This window comes from Sminthopsis crassicaudata, chromosome 6 (genome assembly GCF_048593235.1).
Source record: "Sminthopsis crassicaudata isolate SCR6 chromosome 6, ASM4859323v1, whole genome shotgun sequence".
NCBI lineage: Eukaryota > Metazoa > Chordata > Mammalia > Dasyuromorphia > Dasyuridae > Sminthopsis > Sminthopsis crassicaudata.
Window position 1 is genome coordinate 37,608,103 of NC_133622.1, and position 24,813 is coordinate 37,632,915.

The 24,813-nt window shown below is 31.6% G+C and overlaps 1 protein-coding gene across 6 annotated transcripts in view; it reads right to left on the minus strand.

The window, feature by feature from the left end:
* FRYL (FRY like transcription coactivator) overlaps positions 1-24,813 on the minus strand; it is a 190,615-nt gene that overhangs the window by 109,552 nt on the left and 56,250 nt on the right. For 4 of the 6 annotated variants that reach the window (XM_074276869.1, XM_074276870.1, XM_074276868.1 and 1 more), the window contains exons 6-12: positions 20,657-20,736; positions 20,023-20,103; positions 17,631-17,799; positions 16,999-17,091; positions 14,500-14,598; positions 9,020-9,121; positions 5,431-5,475 (exon numbers count right to left, since the gene is read on the minus strand). In XM_074276869.1, the coding sequence (XP_074132970.1) occupies positions 5,431-5,475; positions 9,020-9,121; positions 14,500-14,598; positions 16,999-17,091; positions 17,631-17,799; positions 20,023-20,103; positions 20,657-20,736 (669 nt within the window). The remainder of the gene's footprint in view (positions 1-5,430; positions 5,476-9,019; positions 9,122-14,499; positions 14,599-16,998; positions 17,092-17,630; positions 17,800-20,022; positions 20,104-20,656; positions 20,737-24,813) is intronic. The other 2 variants (XM_074276873.1, XM_074276871.1) reach the window with 1 other exon arrangement.

The window sequence follows — 24,813 nt, forward strand, 5'->3', positions numbered from 1 at the left end:
TAGGATTTACTAACACTGGTCTTCAATTTTCAACAGATTTTTCATTTGCTGTCCTCTATACTTATATACTTATAATAGTCTCCTCAGGCTGATTTCCCAGTTTTTCTGGCTTCCTTCAAATTTCAGCTAAAATTACATCTTCAAGATAATTTCTTGATCTTTAAATGTTAAAGCTATCACCTTTTCTCTTAGATTATCTCCAATTTATGCTATACATGGTCTGTTTGTATATATATTTATTTGTACACTGGCTTCTCAAGAGCAATTTTTTTTTACCTTTCTTTGTACCTCTAGTGCTTAGGACAGTGCCTGGTACATAACAGAAACTTATTAAATGTTTGCTGACTTGACTGATAAACATATATTCCAGCAGGATTAAAAACAGAAAGGTACCAAACATACTAAAATATCTAATATATAGCAGTACAATTTGTGGTAGCAGAGAATAAAAAAGAAAGTTAGCACCCTTTGAGGAAAGGTTTAATACACTACAATACTTAACATCATGTAATAATACCGCTCTGAAGAAACTGCAAGCATGAAATATTCAGAGAAGCAAAGGAAAAATTATATGAATTGATGCATAGTGAAGAGCATAATCAGGAAAACAATATATTTATATGACTATAACAATATAAATTTAAACTACAAAAAATGAAACTGAATGATGCATAATTATAGTAACTTAAATTTGATCACAAGGAAGAGTTGAAAAAATGCAACTCCTTTCTCTTTAATGGAGAGGTGGAAGAACATGGATATTTAATGTCAAAAATACTGTCCAAAATGGTTCATATGTTGGTTAATTTTGCTGAAATGCTTTTTTCCCCCTCTCACTTTGTTAGTTTGTAGTAAGGAATAAGGATGAATATAGGAAAGAGGAAGAGAGATGAACTAAAAAAATAAATGTGACATAAAGGGATCAATAAAAAATAAAAGAAAAATAAATATCTTTGCAGAGCTTTTCAATTATTATTTTTTTTGGTAGTTGTTGCTTTCCTACTTAAATGCTCTTGGGATGACTATTTAATTGGTTCTCTCCCTAAACTTTATTTAAATTACTTTTTCTCTCTATTGTATCTTACATGCTCATAAGGCACCTTTGTAAGATTTCACAAAAGAATTCATTCTTAAAAATGTCTTCTTTGGCCATCACCTCTTTCTACCTGCAAAATCAGTCAAATGTTTGTTCATTTTGACAGTTTTTAGGATCTTTTAATCTTATGAGCAACATATGTACATCAGAAAAAAAAACTCTTATGAAATGTAGTTTATATTGATTTTTGTTCTACCCCTATTTATATAAATTAGATTAGACTGTTTAAAATCAATGCTAGATTTTCTCATTTTTATTCATTTTCATACTTTTTTTATTAATTTGTATTTCTGCCTTAACAATCAGTGGTATGATTGCAGAGACAACAGTTGAACCCAAAATGACTCCTCCAACAATCAATTATATTTTAAAGATGTTACTCAGTGCCCACCACATTTAGATTACTTTTTTCAAAAAATATAAAGGTGGCAGGCTTTTCTTGAAACTCTGGAAGACACCTCTCAGTCTTAACTCCTTATCCACTGTCTTCTCATATGCCCACTTTTCACAGAAGTCCTCAAGATTAAAATACATGTGATTTAATGTAAAAGGTATTACAAAATTCTTGACAACATTATTTTTTTCATTGTCTGCAATCAAAGAATAAAAAAAACCAGAAAAATATGTACAAGTACATATTGTACCTATTTTCTAGCAATTTTTTTTTTTAGTTATTTATCAGGAGCACTGCAATCCCAGATTATCAAATGTTCTATCTTTTTCATTTTCCTCTCCAAGAAAAATGTTTGAACCAGACATCTTTCTCCTGTCTTCTGATATTATTTATAACAATGCCAAGATTTTTATGAGTAAGTTCTCTCAATTGCTTTCCTTTTTTTTTTTTCAATTGCTTTCCTTAATGGTTCAATGAAGACTTTGACATGCAAAGAACCAAAAGTTGTTAATATTTACTTAAGTTAATTTTTATCCTGAGTGACAGGAGGAAAGGTGAGACCACTTTATGCTGATCCTTGATTCTTTCCTATCAACAAGAATGCATAAGTGAAAGTGAATAAGGCCAGGCTAACTAAGGGTTGCTTTCTATTTTTTCTTTGTTTTCAGGGTTACAGGAGCCAAGGCTAATTGAGCAAGGCTGATCCTCAGAAAAAGACACACACTGGTTCCTGAGACTTTATTAAAAATCTTCCTAGCATCTGTAGATATACCATCTATCAAATCTTGGCTCTACTTGAATAACTTTAAAAACCTAGAATAATCTCCACAAAATGAATATCAATGTTATAGACTAGTTTTCTCTAAAATACATTTTTTGTAATTACTTCTTATATTATTATATCATGAAATAAACTGATTTCAAAGCACTGGTCATTAGTGCCAAATTATTTATTATGGCTATAATTATACTGAATTAACATGAAAATGTAGTGGGTTTAAGTGATTAAATTTGTTTAGAAAATATTCACTTCCAAAAATTAGGAGTTCCTTGTAAGTACAAAAGCATTCTATCTGGTGATATATGCATAAGAACACAAAAAGGAGTTGAAAATAATGATCTTTTGAATAATTACATTTTGATGCCATTTGAGCTAATGGGGAAAAATTAATATGTGAAGTGGCATTCTAAATTGGTGACATTTATTTAATGTTTGCGGAAAAAAAAATAGTACGCAAATGCCCTTTGTTTTCATATGAATTGTAGAAACCACCATGCTAGAGGCATAAATTTGAAGTGGATAGCTTCTGAATTATTCAAAAGGAGTAAGATATACACTATAAAAATTTTTTAAAATTCTAATCTCATTCAATTTTATAAGCATTATAAATGAGGTTTAGTTCTTTGCTACTGCTATTCAAAATTTTTATTTTTTTTTCTTTTTTAAATCCTAAGGGTTAAATTCCGTGAAATGGATATGAAGTATATGAATTTAAATAAGTTTGAAATCATAACAATTTTTAGCTCTTTGCCCAATTAAAAGCAAACCATGAACCAGGAAGCAAATGATGCACTTTCATAATCATAACCCAAATATAAAATAGCACTTTAATAAAGGAGTAGCTAAACTATCTTGTCCCTAGTCCTGAGATTATACATATTACAAGCATACATGCATGCACATCCAAGCGTGGCAGAGTGAAGAAAATGCAGACTTTGGAATCAGAAAAAAGCCAGGTTCCACTCCTGCCCCCATGCCACACTAGCTGTGCGTCTGTCCCTTCTTTCCTCCAGAACACTGCCTGATTTCTCAGTACAGAAGAACAAGTTACAGCAAAGTAGCTAGAGTGCATTGGCTGAGTAAGTTTCCATTACCTACTTATGTAAGATACATACTACATATATATGCATATGTAATATAACACACACATTTCAGCTATAAACAGAATTGAAGTGAGCTTCTCAAATAAAAAGTACTAAATGGCAAAAACTCTAACTTTTTCACCATTATGATTTGAATTCAAAATCCCCAAGAAATCTTAAGTTTTTTTTTTTTTTTAATAAAAAAGGTAATAAGATTTTTTTCCCTCTATTGTAGTAGCTCAATTCCCCCCCTTCCCCCAAACACAGTTAAAACATGAAATACCGAAAATTAACTGGCAGGAAAAAGCCAATCTATTTGGTAATAGCTTCTTTTTAAAATTTAATTTAATCCAACTTTTTTATAATAGCTTTTTAGTATTTTCAAAATACATGCAAGGATAGTTTTCAACATTCACCCTTGCAAAATCTTGTGTTTCAAAATTTTCTCCCTTCCTTCCTCCACTCTGTCCCCTAGACAGCAAGTAATACTATATATATACATATATATATATACATATATATATACATATATATATATATATATATATATATACATACACATATGAACCTTTTTTTTTTTTTTAAAGAAAAAGGAAATCCAATTTCTTGAAATAGCAAATGATTAAGAATGGCAAAATGAAGCTGGAGAAAAAAAATTAAAACATTCTTTAATAAACAGAAAACAATGCATTGTAACGACCATGCCTATTATTTGTAAAGGAAATATTCCTAAATTCTTGGGCTACTTGAAAAGTTAGTTGTAAATAATCTGAATTTGACAGTATGATATAAAGTTTCTTGGCATTTAAAGTTTCAACCCTAGACCCTGCCTCTTCTTTTTATCTATGTGATCCTGACCAAGTACTCTTGACTTGCTCTTCCCCTACCTTCATATAATCAGCTCCTGAATCTTGTCTATTTTTCCTTCAGGCCACATCTCACATCAGCAACTTTCTCTTTATTTAAATGGCTCCACTACAATTTAGGTCTGAATCTTTGTGATTAATGAAATAATCTTTGAAATGATCTCCCTGCATCTAGCATTTCTCTTCTCTCCAATGTATCCTCCACACGGCTACCAAAAGCATAGGTATGTCACTATGTATGTCACTTCCTTCCTCAAGCATCTTTGGCAGCTCCCTCTTACCTCTAGGACAAAATACAAACTCCTCAACTTCTATTTCTATTGTGTCACAAACTAGTTCCTATCTACCTTGCCGGACTCATTTCATTTTTTAACACTCACATACTCAAACTGGAATCCTTGCTGTTCTTCATAAACAACATTGGATCTTCTGACCAAATGCCTTTGCACAAACTATTATCTCCCATTGCTGTCCCCGTTCCATCTTTGCTTCTTAAAATATGCATAGCCTGTCCCAAAATACAGCCAGAGTGCCTCTTTAAAAAGGCTCTTCCTTGTTCTTATTTTCCAAAAGCTTTTGTTCCCTCCTGAAAATGCTCTGTATTTATACTTTTTATATGTTTTGTATGGCCTATAAGTTTTTCAAGCTCCACATCTAACATTACTGAGCCCCCTTTCATTTTAGTAATTTACAAAAGTCTGAGGTGATATTTATATGTAAATTTTATATACTGATTCATATTTCTATCATACTTATTCTTTTGTGTTGGAATTACATGTTATGTAGTGTTGAAATCTTTCAAAGGCAAGATACAGATCTAAAGTATCAATTTATACAAACTGTCAAATAAAAAAAGTGAATTCTAACTTTAAAGAGAAAAGAACTATCACTTTGAGCACATATAATTGGCCTGAACTAAACAATAGGAAAAAAGAAAACTAAAGTGTGGTACCAGTTTGTTTTGTTTTTTAAATTGAACATCAGCTCCTTCTTTTAAACTCATTTTATCTGTGTTGTCTAAATATCACAGTTTTTTTCTATGAAGAATTCAATACAAGACAAACTCCCAGGAGTTGTTTCTCTTGGACGATGCTCAAAGCAGCATTTTAACAGAGTAGACATGCAACGCAACAATGGGCAAAGAACAAAATGCTGCACAGATGGACAACAAAGCAATATCTTAACTTTAAAACTTCAATCCAGTAACTCACCTGGAGGGTTTCTATTTGTTTTCTGATACTGTTGTTAGATGGCATCTAAATAAAGCAATGTGAGACAGCAAACATAACCAACATGAGATGCGGCACATGCATGTTAGATGAAAATAAGCACAAGACAGCTATTCACTAAGGTCTCTATTTAGAAGAAATCCGAGCGCACCAGCAGTGCCGGCAGGACGTTGGAGGCAAGCTCCTACAGCTTCCACTCTATGGAAGGCATTTAAAAGAGCCAGAAGGAAAGGGAACTATTACAATGTGGTTCCAGGGCGCATTTTTCTAACCACGTTTTTCAGGGTCAAATGTGCTTATTTTCCCATTCCAAGCACCAAATATGATTTTCAGTGGATTCAAATATAAAAAAACTTAAAAAAAAAAAAAACAACCCAAAAACAAAACCAAGCAACATGTATTTGAATCTGCACCTGACTTTAGATACAATCCAATCATATCCTTCATATTATGCTTAATTTATTCTTAATTTGTTTTCATTTTCAACTTTAAAGAAATTACAATATTTTCCTTTTTGACACAAAGGCCCCAAATGGCATCAAGATATTCACACACACACAAGGGAAACCACTGACCTCTATTCAGAGCCAGGTAATTTTTTCAGGGTGAAAAAAAAAATAAGTGAAAGAAATTGCAAAATAGCATTCTGGGCATGCAGAAACAAACTCCACTTACTGGTAGGATACAATTTGAAAAATGAAGGAAAGGAGGCCTATTCAAAATTTTATTAACTAAGAAGGAAAAAATGGAACCATTTCATAATTTCTGGCTTATTTTTTCCTTCTTTCTTCTTTCCCTTCCATCTTCCCTCCCTTAAAGAAGCAAAGACCTACAAAGAAACTTGAGAATTCACCTAATTTATTTATATGACTTTATAAATATATTTAAACAATTTCTTTAAATTACAACTAATTATGTCATTTTCAGCTCTAAGTTTTGAAGTAATATTAATCTCTAGTAAGAAATAATCAAGAAATTTCCTGAATTATTCTTCTTCTATATAATAAAGTTGAATCTTGGGGAAGAAGATTTATGAATTATTTTTATCACAAAAAATTTTTGGTTATTTCTGTGTGAGGTGAGATTTAAGAAACTTATTGATTTCTTAATCTAATTATTTATTAGTGAATCACATTATTTTGTCTGCAAATTATATGTAAAATTTCTGCTAAATAGAGCCTTATTGTAATTTGTGTTAATGGTCAAGGATGCTATATTCCAAACATACTTGCTGAGTGGCTGGCTCTTAATCCTTAGAATTAGCAAATATAAATATCCATAGAGAGAAATGGACTCTATTTCAGAATAATTAACAGGAGACAGGAGTTCAAAGAAAACATTGTATTTTAAAGAAAAGTCTTAAGACATACATACAAATAAAATTAAGGCATTGCTCAAGTATTATAGATGTTAGATGAAAAAGAATTCCCCCCACCAAATCTAAAAAGAAACAGAAAAGTATGAAATGTTATAAAACAAAGAAACCTTTTAGAAAAACATTTAAATTGATTACATGGCAAACCATTGTAGATATGATGATTTAATTGCTATGTAGAGTCTCATAAACACTGACCAGGACACATCATCATTAGGAAGAAACAGAAGTAGTACATAACAGTTAACTCAATATTATATAAAACATAATTATTTTACTTTGATTAATTTTGTGAAAGTTATCCAGATTAAACATGATTTTTAAAAAGTTAAAATGAAATTGATCTGAATAATACTTTAAAATTCTCAGTTGGATGCTTCTACTAAAAACAATTAAGACAATTTAGTCATTTTTAAAAGTGAATGAGACTGAAATACAGTATTTAATTTGCTTAATTTCATATATGTGATTGAAAATATAGTACTGATCTGAAATTAAAATATAGTATTTAATTTGCTTGATATAATAATTAAGCTTACCAAACTAGTTGAAAGGGAACAATTTTTTAAAAAGTTCTATTCTAGAGGGAAAGTCTTTCACATGTTTCAATAATCTAAATTGTATTTGCAATCCAAGAATTCCTCAAAATTTATTTAAAGCAGATTAAAAAAAAAAAAGAAGGGAAAAAAGAAACTTTAGAAACTAGAATCTAGAATGATAGATTGGAGATGTGTGTTGTTTTGTTTTTTTGGCTTTGATTAGTATTTTCATATTTTATTTTCTTCAGTTACATGCAAAACAAATTTTTTTTACATTTGTTTTTAAAACTTTTAGAGCTCCAGATTATCTTCCTTACTCTTTGAGAAGGTACATGTTATATAAAACAGTTCCATAAAAGTCAAGTTGCAAAAGAAAACAGATCCCTCCTGTGACATTTAAAAAAAAAAAAAAAAAAAGGATGCTTCAGTCTGTATTCAAACGATGTGCGATATTTTTGTACTTTGACTTAGATTTTTGACAAAGATTTAGTCTTTGTGAAATTGTGTGTCCCTGTAACTACAGTCCAAAGAGTATTACAAAACTAAATAATTTCTAAAATTATTTCTTTTTTTTTTCTCCAATTCTATAGGAAAAGGGTTCAAATTCTAAAGTGAGGAATGTATGGGTTGACTTCAAAATGTTATTAAAATTTAGCAGATCTTGAAATTTAGCAGACCTTGAACTGATCAGCTTAGTTAATATAATTCTCTACGGTTAGCTAAGACACAGATAGGCCTCTTTACCTGTCCCTAGGTAAACTAGGGACACTAGGGTGAATAAATTGGAGAATAACTAGAGCATTCAAACCACCTCTACGCCAGCTATTGTCTCACCTCATCTGTGTGTTGACTTTGTCATCCAGCCCTGATTAATAATATACTTTCATTGCACTTTAACAAAACTTCTCCACTTACTTCAATAACATATAAACTCTTTGATGGTAGGGATTGTTCCTGAGTTTGAGATCCTAAAATCTAACATCTGGCATGGTACACAGTGGGGAAGTAGTGTTGATTGCTTACTAAAATATTTGTTTTATTTTAAATTGTGTACATAAAATCTATATGAATGAATGTACTGAAGTTTTGATAGTTCCCAAAATTAAATTATTTCTTACTTTTAAATGTGGCAGTTTTTTAAGAAGCTCTGCCAGTTATTTAAGAAAACCTAAATTCAATAGAAAATTTCTAGATTAGGCTAAGCAGACATATAGAATCTTTTAATTTGACAATATGTGTCAAAAATGAACAAGAATCAATAATGATAAATACTCAAGTATCGCACAAGAGAATTTGTGAAATGTTAATTGACTATATGATTTAAGATTACAAATCCAGTGGTTAGCCCTCTGACAAAGTATTTTTTGCATAATTCTTAAAAGATTGCCTATGGCATCAGTTTCTTTACAGTTATTCCCAGACCTAAAAGAATATCAGTTGAAATTCTACAATGTAAAATAAATGAAATTGATTGAAAAATGTTATTATCAATATAAGAAAATGAAATGAATGTGTTGTTGAGGAAAATAACATGAAATATTTGAAAGCACAACTAATAAACTAAAAATATTTTAGTTTTAAATTGTAATCAGGGTATGTACATGATTAAAGCTTTGTTTTGAGTTTTGGCAGTTCCTGAAATTAAATTATTTCTTACCTTTAAATGTGATAAACAGTTTTGTAGGAAAATGTGCCAGTTATTTAAGAAAAATTGCTTTTGACTGACACATAAAAGGCAGGTGATCAGTGGATACAAAGCCTATGAGATTAAAAAAAAAAAAAAAGAGTATGAATTTTTAGTGGGACAACATAACATTTCCACTCTTTCTGTTATTGTTTGATTGCATTTTTGTTTTTTCTTCTCAGGTTATTTTTACCTTCTTTCTAAATCCAATCTTTCCTGTGCAAAGATAACAGTATAAATATGTATACATATATTGTATTTAACATATATTTTAATATATTTAACATGTATGGGTCTACCTGCCATCTAGGGGAGGGGAAAAGTTGAAACAGAAGTTTTTACAAGGGTCAATGTTGAAAAATTACCCATTAAATTGTGGTATATGAAGGTTATGGAATATTATTGCTCTGTAAGAAATGACCAGCAGGAGGAATATAGAGAGGCTTGGAGAGACTTAAATCAACTGTTGCTGAGTGAGATGAGCAGAACCAGAAGATCACTATACACTTCAACAACAATACTGTATGAGGATGTATTCTGATGGAAGTGGAAATCTTCAACATAAAGAAGATCCAACTCACTTCCAGTTGATCAATGATGGACAGAAACAACTATACCCAGAGAAGGAACACTGGGAAGCGAATGTAAATTGTTAGCACTACTGTCTATCTACCCAGGTTACTTATACCTTCGGAAGCTAATAATTAATGTGCAACAAGAAAATGATATTTACACACATATATTGTATCTAGGTTATATTGTAACACATGTAAAATGTATGGGATTACCTGCCATCGGGGGGAAGGAGTGGAGGGAGGGAGGGGATAATTTGGAAAAATGAATAAAAAAATAAAATAAAATAAAAAAGAAAAAAAAAGAAAAATTACCCATACATATGTTTTGTATATAAAAAGCTATAATAAAAAAAATTTAGTGGGAAGTAATATACTTGTCATATACATTACATTTATTCCTATAAAATTACTCTTTTGTATTGTTTTATTACATGAAATAAGAAAAATATGTATGTAACAATGAATAATTCCTTAAAGTTTTAGTTTCCTAACAATAATTCTCAGGCCTAATCATTACATTAGCTTACCTAGTGATACTTTCTGAAGTATTTGGAAAATACCAAAAATATTTACCATGGAATAAAACAGAAAAAGAAAGTAAGTAGAGCAATGTTTTGATCTTTCCCTTCTTTTTCCCCAATTCCTTCCCTCTCTCCAATCCCTCTTTCTATTTACTGGTTTGAATCTAAACTAGCTCTGGTACTGGTACACTGAAAAAAAAGAATTTAAGTCTGTTAGGACATTTCAAATTTTAATCTTTGATAAGGGTAGTTCAGTTATATTCTTAGATTCTAAAATAGAACTGATTATTTGGATTGAGGTCAGAAGTGCCACAAATTTGTTCAGACCCAAGTTTTAGTTGAACTTAAAATTTATCTAGCCTTCTTGAGCATCATGAATTTACAGGATGAAGTTAGATGCTACTGGGCCCTCTATAGAAAAGTTGGGGTTTTTTCCTCTAAATTACATGTGAAAATGATCTTATTACTACATAATCATAGTTTATTTACTTTGTCTGTGTTTAAATAATTTAAATTGATTTCATAGGCTATCATATAATAATATGTAATTCACATTTTTCATTTAATGTATTTTAATTCCATAACTGAAGAAAAGGTAAACCATTAATCACTGTATTCAAATTATTTTATTTTAGCAAAAGTTATAATACAATTAAAATTATTGATATGAGATTTTTATAAACTTTTCTATTCTATACCCATTTGTGAATTCTCCTAATCTTTCTTTTATTTTTAGGGCATGATTTTTGACATTTCATTCATTTAGAATTTACTATAGCTTATGGGGTACTAATGTGTTATATTTAAAAATATTTTCATCAACTCCCCCCCTCCCCAGTTTTCCCATTAATTTTGTCAAATCAAGAATGTCTTCCTTAGGAATTTGTATACTAAACTATCTTAATTTCAGAGTTGGAAGGAAACAAAGAGGGCCCTTGATAGATGAAGAATGAAAAGCCTCAGGCGGGAAAGTGACCTTGTGGTGGCACAGGTGCTGAGGGACAGAGCAGGAAATAAAATCTTCATTGGATGATTAAAAGCTAAAAATCATGTCCATAATACCACATGAGATGTTTAAGTATTTTTAAAATTTTTATTTAGGATCATGGTGTTTTGATAATTATTGCACCGTAATTGTGTGAGCTGGATAGCCTCAGTAACATTCTCCAGTCTCCTTCACACTCCAATACAACATTTTTTTTTTTTAAATCGTGTACTTTATTAGTCTAGACTTTTAAATTTTCTAATCTGGTGATGTTTATTTGTTACTTGCCCAGGGGCACACAGCTGGGAAGTATTAAGTGTTTGAGGTCACATTTGAACTCAAGTCCTTCAGCAGCAGTACTCTATCCACAATGCTACCTAGCTGCCCTCTGGTTGTTTTTTTTAAGTATTTGTTGTATCATGGTTTCCTTTAACAATCTGATATAGTCTATTACCCCATTTCAAAAGAACATTTTAGAAAACATAAAATACCTGCTATTACAAAATAAATTAAAGTTTAGTGAAAATAAATTTATATTATTTTTCCACCCAATTTCAAGGACTCCATGAAATCTATTGGTCCCTGGATTCCAATGAAAGAATTTGAGATACAAAGATAAAAAAGAAGACTCAAAGGGAAACACTCACAGTTGATGAGCTGAACTGAGAAGAAGCCGAAGGAAAGGAGACTCAGAAGCAATGTGCGATTGAATGGGTAGAATAAATTGAGAGTCAAATGGCAAAAGCCCTATGAGGAAAGAGTACCCAGAAGAAAGTAATCATGTTTGGTTTAATGGAATTCTTGAGAAGAGAGTCCATTTGATTTGGCACTTGATCCCTGAGAACTTTGGAATAAGTATTTTTAATTGAACAATTAGGTCAGAAGCTAGACAGTATCAGGTTTAGAAGAAAATAAGAGGAGAGTAAGTTATAGTACCTCAAAGCTTTCTCAGCTGAGAAGAAGAGATAAGTAGATGGAAGGCAGAATGGAACAAAACATTTTTTAAGAAAAAAAGGATTGAAATTGCCTGCATAAAGAAATTTTTAAAGCTAAATCAGTAGCAGCTGGAGCAAGCAGTTAAAGAAAATAAGCTACAAGGAAGATAAAGAAAATTTGCACTCCACAGGGGCTGCCCAGAAGTGGGCAGCAGAGAGCAACTGAAGAAGACTACCTAGAAAATGGGGGACACAGGAATGGAGATGGCCAAATGCAGTGATTTTTCAAAACTGCAGAAGATAAAGACAATAAACTACAGCCTGTGAACTTGATTTAGCTCCATAGAAAAATTTGAAAGCACATTATTAAAGAGATGATCTATCAACTTTTGAAAAGTAGTAAATACTACTAAGCCAGCACAGATTCACTAAGATTAAGTTACAGCAACCTAGCTTTATTTCTTTGTTGAAATTAGGTCAAGAAGGAGTGTTAGTTACAAAGATACTTTTCATCATTTCTACCAGATATGTGATTAAGTCTCTCCTGATATCTTCAAGGACTAAGGTGCAAAATAAAAATTCAGTTAGATGGAGTTAGAATTAGATGAAGAAATGGTTGATGTCAGTCAACAGTTATTTGCTAAGCCCCCTACTATGTGCTTGGCACTGTGCTAAGCAAAAGGGATACAAATAAAGGCAAAAACTAGATCCATATTTTCAAGAAGCTAACATTAATGGGTACAACAACTATGTATAAATAAAAAATATATAAGAATGTAGATCCTAGGGCTGGAGAGTTTTGGAGGAAAGGTGAGAGAACAAGTGCCAAGAAGATAGAATTTGAAAGGGAAATCCATGATGGGATATGATCTAAATCTTGAAGGAAGCCAGAAGTAGGAAAATCATAGAGAAAAATTAAAAGGGCATCTAAATGCTTTGATCTTAATACTGTTTTACTCAGCATAATTATCAACAATTTGGAATAAAGCATAAAAAAGCATAATTGAACAATTTTAGATGATTGAAATTACAGTGATTGCTAATATAATGGTTAACAAAACTGATATTCAAAACATTCTGAAGTCTAGAACAATGTCCCAAATCTGGAAAGATGAAATGATAGGGAAAAAGGCACTCTTCCATTTGGAAGGGGGAAACAAGGGTAGATATATTCTCTGAGGAGAGCTTTAAAGGAGACCTTTAAACCTTTCTAAAAATCACCGTTAGATGTAAAATGTGGTTAGACAAGAGTATATGTGAACAAGACATAAATTTTTAAGTGGATTGAAAAGCAGTAAGATCCTACAACCAAAAGAGAAGTAATAATCCAAGTACTGTCCAGAAGGAGAAAGGACACTGCCCTTCAGTAATTTCTCTATGTCAGAACATACATGGAGCACTGACAAGCTAGAGTGCATGCATATGGGACATCAAGACACAAAGGGACTTAATTTTCTACCATGCAGGGACTGGCTTAAAAAAAAATGTTTTGCTAAGAGATGAGAAGACTCAGGGAATAGGTAACTATTTCAAATGTCTGAAAAGCTGTCAGACACAACAAGAGTTAGTCTCACTTCCAAAAAGCAAAAATTAGCATCAATGGAAAGAAGTGTCAGAGACATCTGGAAAAACTTCTAAACTAAAAGCTATCTAAAAGCAAACAGATTGCTTTTGGCAGTAGGAAGTTCCTTTTCACTAGAGAATTTCAATAGCTTTCCAGATCATCATTTTTAAGTAATATATTACTGTGCATGCAATTATAAGTGATTTTTATTAAGGTTTCTTTCACCATTAAAATTCCATTTATCTTATGACATAAAAAACATACATTTACATTTATATTTTTTACATTTTTTTATAATCAGAATTGCTGAAGAGAAAAATAACAAGTATATTACACTGGGGAGAATAAGAAATAATCTACATATAAAAAATTTATAGTTATAAGGTGAGATTGAGGGAACAATCATTTGTTATAAAAGACACTAAAACAATAATAAGTAACTTGCATAAGATGTGGATTAAAACTAAAAACAAGCATTTGTTTATTCCTTCTTTTTGGAGAGACCCAAATAGAATAAAAAGAAGATGTGGCAGGTACAATACACAATTAAGAATTCTGCCCTTAGGCACTTTTTGAATGCTACTTCTTTCTTCTTCCTCAATTTAACATACTCTTTTAGAATACTATTCTTCTCTCAATAACTTATATACTACAAGAAAGTAGGGACCATTCAATTTTTTTTCTATTTGTTTTTTTAATAAATAAAGAGCCTTACACAATTCCCTGAAGGCAGGGCTGTAATAAATATTTTTTAAGTGTCTGTTTTATAGTCTTTCGGATTTTCTTGTTTCCTTCTACTTTACTTTGGATATTTGTGCAAATAATATAACTTGTCAATCAAATATAAAAAGATCAGAAATATTTTTTACATACCAGTGAATGCTTTTTTCTGGAGCTCAATTCAAAAGTAGTTTGATACAGCATCTCCACAAAATTTTTCAAACACGGAACATTTACTTCATTTTTAACAGCCTAGTAAAAAGACAGATACACAAAAATTTATAAAATGAATAAAAGAATAGATTAATAATATATATAAAATGCTCTAAGCCTCCCTAAATTATTTTGTATATGAAATTATAATCTTTCACACTATTTAAAAATATCAGCTAATGAACAAAATGATTACTTAATATAAAGCAGTCCCAACGAGCAATATAGTTGATTCTGGTGCTCTGAAAGTTCATTTTGTTTTATTGCACTGCCATAGATTATATTGTCCTGCCATTTCTCACCTCCAGCCCCAGGTTTAACCAATTATTATCCTGGTCTGGTTCTCCTCCTGAACAGTATCATATCAAAATTCTGAAAGAATTACATCTAATAGTAGATATTCCTTAAAACAAATTAGTATCATTTTGTTATATTTTTTCTCAAGACAACTTTCAAAATTTTATCTAGAAGTAAATAACAAGCGGCTTATATTTGATAACAATTTCAATTATAAAATCACTTTTTACAAATATCTCATGTAATCTTCAAAACAGTCTTGCAAGAAATGATGGCCAAGTATTAGTGCTGATTTAAAGTTCAGTATATTTTCAACTATTTCATACTCCTAGAAATTCAGATAAAATGTTACATAGGAATTTGTCTACCTTTACTGTTTTAAAGACTTCACTAAGATTTATACATATATCTATCTATCTATCTATCTATCTATCTATCTATCTATCTATCTATCTATCTATATATCAGAAATGAAGGCTATAATTAAATGTAAAATGTGAAATATTTTTGTATTTAATGAAAAGGCATTACATTATTAATATCTAGCAGTTCTATAGCACTTTAAAGTTATTATTACTTTCCATATTTGTGTGTATGATGTTTAGTATTTCTTATTATTTACAAACACACCATCCACAGGACATGACAATGACCTTTGTAAGAAATATGCATTATGAAGTGACTAGCTTTGGGATAGACTGAGGGGATGAAAAAAAAAAAATCAAGGTCTAGTCCAATAGGGAATTCAAGTTGCAATTTCATCAGCACTATGATTATCAAATGAGCTTTTCTTTTTGTGGGTTTTTAAATAGTATTTTTTCCCCCCAAATACATGTAAAGTAAGTTTTCAACATTCAATTTTGTAAAACTTTCTGTTCCAAATTTTTCTTCCTCCCTTTCTTACTTCTCCCCTCTCCAAGACAGCAAGCAATCTCATATAGGTTAAATAATACAATTCTTTTAAACATATTCCATATTTGTCATGTTGTGCAAGAAAAATCAGATCCAAAGGGAAAAAACAAGCAAACAGCAACAAGAATAACAAAAGTGAAAACACTATGCTTCAATCTACATTCAGATTCCCTAGTTCTCTCTTTGGATGCAAATGACACTTTCCATCCCAAGTCTATTTTAATTGCCTTGAGTCATTACAGTGTTGAAAAGAGCCAAACTATTGTTTCATTCACATGCACATATTAAACATAATGAATGTTACTAATTGTAGGAACAAGGTGCAGATAGAACACAAAAGTTAGAAGTTGAGAATATTTGAGCTTGAGCCTCAGAGAGTGAATATGCTGTGTAACACAATCTAAATAACTTCCTCCACAGCTCATTTTCCTCAAGTATAAAATGGAGTAAGAGCAATTATCTCACCAGGTTGTCTTGAAGAATAAATAAGTTCACATACGTAAAATGTTTTGTAAACTTTAAAGTGCTGTATAAATGCTAGCTATTGCTATTACAGTAAAGTTTTGAAAAATCGAGTATTTTATGTGAAAATACATTTTTCCAGTTTTACTACATAATTTATATAAAAAAATGAAAATGCAATATAAACAGCATACTGAAAGTTTGCAACAAAAGGTAAAGTGAACAAATCATGGAGTACAGTTGAGCACTAAAACGTAATTAAAATCAACAGTTTGGTATAATTGCTGTTTGCACTTCTTATAATATGCTAACAAAAATTACAAAAATCAGCTTTATATTTATATGTAATCTAATAAAAATGAGAATAATTTCCTTGTTAGTCATTGCAGACTTTAAATTACTCTCTGGGGATTATTAAAATGGTCAATTAAGGGGCAAAAATCACAGGGAAATGTAATGGATATATGACTACTGGCGTTACTGAAGCACAGATATTATGATCTCTGAATCCTAGATGATTTAGAGTGGGAGACAGTATTTAAATAAGAGAGAAAAGGGGCAAAAATGGGAGAGATGTATTAAGAAATTTCTGAATGGTGGCCTGTCACCATATTATTTCCTCCAAACCCAAACATTACTTCTATCTTTAAAACATCCTATATTTAAACTTTACTCAGGCCAATATTTGCAAGATTGTCCAAAAAAAAAAGCATTTTAAGGAATAATTTCATAAATATGAGTGCTTTTAAAATAACAGAAAATACTCACAGCGGCCACAGGGATGAGAATCTCCACAAATAAACCAGCAAGTGCATGTTTAATGTCTTTATCTTTTACTTCAAGGAAATATTGAGCACATTCCTTAAGGGAAAAAAAATAAAATCTTAAAACAAAGTGACTCAGCTCCTAAATGTATTAAGATTATAAAGATTGTGGGATGGTTTTTACATGTCTACTCCATTTCTCAATGACATTTCAGAAATATTAGTAGCATGATAAGAGATCCAAGTATATCAAAATTTAAAATAACAATTATTCTTTATGCAAAAAACCTTGACTTTCAAGCACATTAATACATTATTGTAGCACATGGAAGAAAATACAATTATTCTTTCCCTTGCAACTTAGTTCTTAATGGATGGATTATATATGTATATAAATATATATATGTATATATATATATATTTTTTTTTTTTTTTGCTCAGGCAATTGAGGTTAAGTGACTTGCCCAGGGTCACACAGCTAGGAAGTGTTAAGTGTCTTAGACTAAATTTGAACTTAGGTCCTCAGAGGCTGGTGCTCTATCCACTGCACCACCTAGCTGCTCCATAGATATATATTTTTTAAAAATTACCTTGAAGAGCAGAATGGTCAGTTATTAAACTGAATAGTACAATTACCTGCATGAACTGGAATGAGGCTTCAAAATCTTCTACAGGATACATTTTCACTCGGAAAAACTTCATCCCCATTATTAAACTGATGATACTTTGTACCACATGTGGGCTTTGTTCCTTTTGTCTTAGTTCCTTCAGTTCGGTTACAAATTTTTTCCGTACTGCCTGAAACCTAGATTACAGGGAAATTTTAAACTTGTTCTATTTTATGACTGAAATTATAAAAACATAGGATTTTAAGACTGAAATAAAGTTATTTGTAGTTATAAGTTAATAATCAGAACTTCTCTAGACTCATCACTAATACAAATATGAAAGGCACTCCATGGGGGAAAAAAAAAATTTAGCTTATAGGTGTGCTTATTTTATGTCAGGTAAAAATGCCTAATTTTGGCAGCTCTGCCTACCATTTGCCATTGCTTTGTCTTTCCTGTGCTCCACCTTGCTTCTGGATTTATCTAATGACTCACTCTCCCAGGTGTCCTGTCAACCTCAGAGTCAACACAACCAAAACAGAGCTCATGACCTTGCCCTTTGAAACAAGCCTTAGCCAGCCTTTCTCCTGTTCTTATCCCACATGTACCTACCTCAGACTGATTTCTGACTCCTCCCTCTCCCACAGGCCCAAATCCAACCTGCTGCCATGCCATCTCTATTTCCACATGTCATCTCTCCTCTTAGCTCCACTTACATAAACCACCCATACTAGATGTTCAGCAGCTCATGCTGGTCCCGCCAGCCTGTACCCCAACAGAGCCTCCTAAGTGCTCCCCAGGTTTCCGTCTTTCCCTCTACAAAACACCATCCACACAATTTACAGTGGAGAAGGTCTCCCTCTTTCAAGCTTAAGACCGTTAGGTGGCCATCTGCTTCCTCAACACAAACTCCTCAGTTTGGCAAGTAAGGCTCAACCTCAGTATGACCACACACTACTTTTTCTATATTATACTCCCTACAAACAATTCATGCTCCACCCAAATCGTCATTTCTTCTTCTCTGTGGCTTTGCAAAGCCTGTCCCATCTGCCTACCCTGTACTCCTGCCATGTTTCTACTATTTAGAACCCTTAGGTTCTTTAAGAGAATAATTCATTCCCCACCTCCTATAGAAAGTCTTGATTGAAGCCCTTGATTTTTATTCAAACAACCTCCTCAAATTATTCTTATAGAAATATTGTAACCTCATATATTTTTACCAATATATTGGATTACTTGCCATCTAGGAGAGGGAGTGGGGGGGAAATGCAGAGAAATTGGAACACAAGGTTTTGTAAGGATCAATGGTGAAAAATTATGCTTAGATATGTTTTGAAAATAAAAAAAATATTGTAACCTCCTCCCTTCTCCTAGTAACACACCAGTTCTAAGCTAGCAATGGTTTTTCACTTTTTTTATATCCCCAGTGCTTCCCAGAAGCTTTGCATAAATGTTTGAAAGTTATCCAGAGACTTATAATTTTGTTTGTGTGAGAAAACTTCTTATGTGAGAACTCCTCTACTTTATAGTCTTAGAGAGATGCAGAAGGCCCTGAGAAGTTAAGTGACCCAACCACAATAATGAGAGCTGGTCCATGTTAGAGGCAGGGCTTGAACCCAAGTCAGCAAGGTTGATCCTCCAACCAAAGTACTATGTTATCTTCTTAACAAATATTAAATAACCATATAATAAAGAAGCCATTGGTCTTGCATCTTGAGAACTAATATAAATGTATTGTATTAATTTAGCGATTACCAGAATTTTGACTTTGCTCTTCACATTTTCAGAGAATATCCAATACCTAACCAAACATCAAATAATAAAAGCTACTGCTACTAAATTATTCTGTCATGTCTTCACTAAAAGTCACCTAGCAATATGACTATAAAACCTTCCAATATTTCCCTCTCAACCTCAACAACTAATAAACACTTGCTTAATTTGTCTGAGTAACTGATCCAACTAAAAAATGGCCAGAGGAAATTCTCTATTTGACTTCATTCACATTGATCATATGAGTCAAAGCATGTCAGATTTCACTGGAAAACCACAAAAAACAATTACCAGCTCATTAAAGTCTTTTAAAAATTAAATCTGTATAACATTTTTAATACAATTGGTAAGGTATAAGATGTAATCTTTAATGTATATGCCTGCTCTTAGCTTTCTATGGACAGATACAGGCAATTAACCAAAATTAATAGACAAAGGTGGTCAAGAGTTTATTCTGTACAGATATTTATTAACAAATAATCTAATGAACAGAAAAGCTAAGTAGCAAAAAGAATGAACTGCACACTAATTTATAATACTACAGAAAAATTCAAAGTGGATCTACATGACATAATGACTAATATTTTTTATTGAAAAGAGTAAAAAAATATTGAAAACTGAATCAAAGTGATAAAAAAAATACTTACTTTGATTGAGCAAGAACCCCTATCACTTCTGCATATAAATCTGCAATAATATGCACATTCCCAGTGTTGGTTCCTGAATACCTAAAATGATTAAATATATAAGAAAATAATAAAAGTATTACATAATTTTATTTTTATGGTACAATTTTCCACAAATTCTTCTTGCTATTTTGAAAACAACTAAAGTAGCAAAGCATTAGAAATATCTTTTTTTTTTCACATTTTGCTCTTGGATTTTTTAAGAAAAAACATTTTAAATTTGTCAAGGTTTTTTTTGTTGTTGTTTTTTTAAACCCCAAATCAATTTCAAATTATCTTCCAGGACAACTGTAAGGCAAAGATCACAAGATATTTAAAACCCAAGATGAGAATAACAATATGTATTATTTTTATATCTCTACAACTTAATTTTAAAGCAAGTTTCTTTTCTATTGAGATAACTTTTCCCAGCTACTGTTAAATTTTTATAAAATATTTACTGTAAATTCTATGTGTATCCAACAAGTCTTTTGGACCCAAACCTTTGATCTATAAAATAACACTCCATATATAAATATAAATTTCTCTCTTTTTTTAGCTATTAAAACTCATATTAATTAAGAAAAATAACCATTGAGATAAATATTTGACTTACCCTTCCTTGTGTTTAAAGTGCTTAAAAGCCAAGTTTAAAACTTCATGAACTAAAGGATCTGGCACTGGATGAACAGGAATCTAAGAGGAAAAGCATCTAATTCAATAAAAAAATCCTAATAATTTGTTCAATAGATTATTTTTAATATTTTTATGAAAATTTAATTGAAATCTTCCACCAGAATATATGCCACGCAGGTGATAGTTAATTTGTTCATTTTTTTGTATTATTTCATAATGTCATGATAGATTTAAAGTTTTTTTGAACTGCTCATTCAGAAATAGTTTTATTCAGAAATTAGCATAATGAATAAAGTGCTGGAATTAGATACAGAAAATCCATATTCTGATTTTACTACTTACTACTTATGTGAGCAAGGGGAAATCACTTAAGATTCTTTATTCCTGCATCATTATTTTAAAAAGGGAGATAATTATACAGGCAGTTCTTACACCTCATAGGATATTTTGTGAGTATACAAAGAGATCACTGTGTGAAGCATCCTCTCTATTTCAGTAAAAATGTTCATTTATCCATATTTTAAATCTACTTATAATTCTTCCAAAAACTATCACTTTTGGCAATGATATTCCTAAATTTACTGCATGCTACATAAAAGTATTACTTTTGTTAATTTGTCCTAAGACTACCTTGATCAAATTTCCCCATATTCAGTGATACCACTGAATTCTGGCAACAAATATGTGTTCACCTTATCCATGTTGCTCATTACTTCATACATTTGAATATTATCTGCTTCAGTCTTCCTATTTCCAAACTAAAGAATCCCAATGACCTTTCTGATTTCAAATTGCCATTTTCTGAACACTCTCTAGACATGTTATCTTTGTTGAGATAAATTAATCAAAAATTGCATAAAATAATTCATGTATGGCTAATTGCAATTTTATTTAAGTGTTAAATGCATATTTTCTGTTTTGTTTCCATCACATTTCTTCGTAATTTTGGCTATCTGGCACAATCTACAATGACTCCTACCTTTCCATATCTGGTTTCTAAATGATAGCTCAAAGCCTTTCATTTCAGAGTTTAAATTAATGCCATATAAATGTATTGCCTTGTGCTTAAGAGATAATGAATTATATCTACAAGCCACTTCTCTACTAAATTCAGGAAGTCTTCATTGTAGAGTCTATCCCTATCATGTTGGCTTTTAATTATCCAAAAGTCTGAAGTGCAATCGAGAGGCTTAACTATTTTACAATGCACAACCTTCCTACTTTATAAACATATTTTTAAACATTCCTACCATGGATCACTGAGAAACTGGCACATATAAGAGGAAAATATCCCTTTGTTCTTAACTTTTGTTTCCTTTTAAGTCCATAGAAAAACTCAATTCAATAGTAACAATTTTTTAAATGACCATTTACATGCAAACTTACTTATAAGCTCTTCATTTGTCTATCTACTAAATCTTTCCCCCCAAATTTGAGTTCTTCACAAGTACAACATACTGCCCCAGGAACCAAGAGCCCCTTACCAGAGGTCTTATGATCACTGGTCACTGATAGTACAGATGGAAGTTTTCAAACATAGGCTTTCAAAACTTCTCTGCAATTTTGAAATTCTCTCCGAGTTGTGAAGATCAATGGAGATATATGTGTAAAAGCATGTATGTAAGCACTACATAAATATACTTATAAAACTATTCTCTAGTTGTTTTCCCAAGTCACCTCTTGAAAAAGTTCAGGGCTAAAGCCTAAGTCATCTCCTTTTGAGTTTCTAGACTATGAGTCTTAGAAATCAGTACTTAAAAAGGCAACGTTCTATAAGCCTTCACTAAAATCCTATTTTGATATGTCACTGTTATCTTGGTAAGGTACAAACCTCTGCAGGCCCTACCCAAGGTAAAAAGCTTCAAAAATGATGGAAAGTATGTCTGTTAGGTATCTTGTCTCAGTAGTTTATCTTAGGTTTAAGGGGGAAGAGAAGGAGAAGAAGTCACATGGAAGATTTAAGATCAAATTATATCTTCCAAAACATGCAGCAATTCATTTTAAACAATAAGAGCATGTGAATTTTCTAGAAAAATAGATAAGGAACTGTTAGTGGTGGTCTACTACAGTTAACCCACAGATCCTTTGTTTTTTTCTTCCTCCCCTTTCCTATATTAGCAGGAAGAAACAGCAGGGGGAAGTACCAGGAAAGGCATCCTGTAGAAGATGGGATTGAGATGAGGCAAGAAAAAAACTAGAGAAATCAGGGATGGAAGTGAGGAGATAGAGCAACACAGGGATGAAAAATAGTCAAGACAATCACAGAAAAAGGAAATATAGTGTCAGGTTTGAGAAACTGCAAATAAACAAGTATAGTTAAAATGCAAAGTACATAAGTAGTAAGAAGGTGGAAAAATGGGAAGGCAGGAAGAGGACAGCTTAAAAAGAGCTTTAATTGCTAAGTAAAGGACTTTACATTTAATCTGGAGGTAACAGGGAGTCACTGTAGTACTAAGTGTAATGAAGAGACAGTAGGACTTATGCTGAGTATTGGAGACTAGAATGGAGAAAGACTCAAGGGAGGGAAAACCCTGACAAGAATATTGAGAAACAGTCTAGGCAAGACCTGAAGCAAGTCTAAAATAGGGCTATTGTTGCATGATTACAGAAAAGGGCAAGTATATAAGATATGTTGTGAAATTAGAAACAGTAAGATTTGACAACAGATTGAGCATTTCAAAGCAAGGAAAGACTTTAAATATCACCTGCTACAACTCCCTCATTTTATCTTCCAAAACATGCAGCAATTCATTTTAAACAATAAGAGCATGTGAATTTTCTAGAAAAATAGATAAGGAACTGTTAGTGGTGGTCTACTACAGTTAACCCACAGATCCTTTGTTTTTTTCTTCCTCCCCTTTCCTATATTAGCAGGAAGAAACAGCAGGGGGAAGTACCAGGAAAGGCATCCTGTAGAAGATGGGATTGAGATGAGGCAAGAAAAAAACTAGAGAAATCAGGGATGGAAGTGAGGAGATAGAGCAACACAGGGATGAAAAATAGTCAAGACAATCACAGAAAAAGGAAATATAGTGTCAGGTTTGAGAAACTGCAAATAAACAAGTATAGTTAAAATGCAAAGTACATAAGTAGTAAGAAGGTGGAAAAATGGGAAGGCAGGAAGAGGACAGCTTAAAAAGAGCTTTAATTGCTAAGTAAAGGACTTTACATTTAATCTGGAGGTAACAGGGAGTCACTGTAGTACTAAGTGTAATGAAGAGACAGTAGGACTTATGCTGAGTATTGGAGACTAGAATGGAGAAAGACTCAAGGGAGGGAAAACCCTGACAAGAATATTGAGAAACAGTCTAGGCAAGACCTGAAGCAAGTCTAAAATAGGGCTATTGTTGCATGATTACAGAAAAGGGCAAGTATATAAGATATGTTGTGAAATTAGAAACAGTAAGATTTGACAACAGATTGAGCATTTCAAAGCAAGGAAAGACTTTAAATATCACCTGCTACAACTCCCTCATTTTACAAATATGGAAAATGAAGGATAGAAGAAAACTGATTCATCCAAGGTAATAAGTGAGCATCACTTGCCAGTAAATTTCCCATAGCAAAAATAAAATTAGGACAAAGGACCACAGATTAGAGGTTTCTTATCTATGGTAGATTCTCAAAATGCAGAAAGATATCAATGCCTGACATATAGAGATAATTCTTTCATGCTACAATTTAACCCATCATAATAGTATTTTTAATATTATGGCAATACTCAGCTAAGCATTTTTAATTATGTTCTATGATTTGCCAGAGCATATTTTTCTATCATACTTTATAAAGGTAGTTTTGAGTCATTTAGGATTTACATTATGATCCTAAAGAACATAAACTCTTTTGAACATCATTGTCTTCAAATAAAATATTAAAAAAAAATTTTTATCTAATTCTTCAATGTATGGAAACTTCCATATATCAACAGCACTTGATATAAACAAAAACAAAACAACTTATAACAACTGTATGGACTACTACTCTTACTTGACCCAAAATTAAATTTTTCATTTTGTTTATATATATCATGTGCAATCAAAGTTAAGGTCTTATTAAAATAAAGTTAGATTAAATTTATGCTTTTTTTTAATCTCTTAAATGTGAAATTATGTTAAAAGAATATTATGTTGATGTATC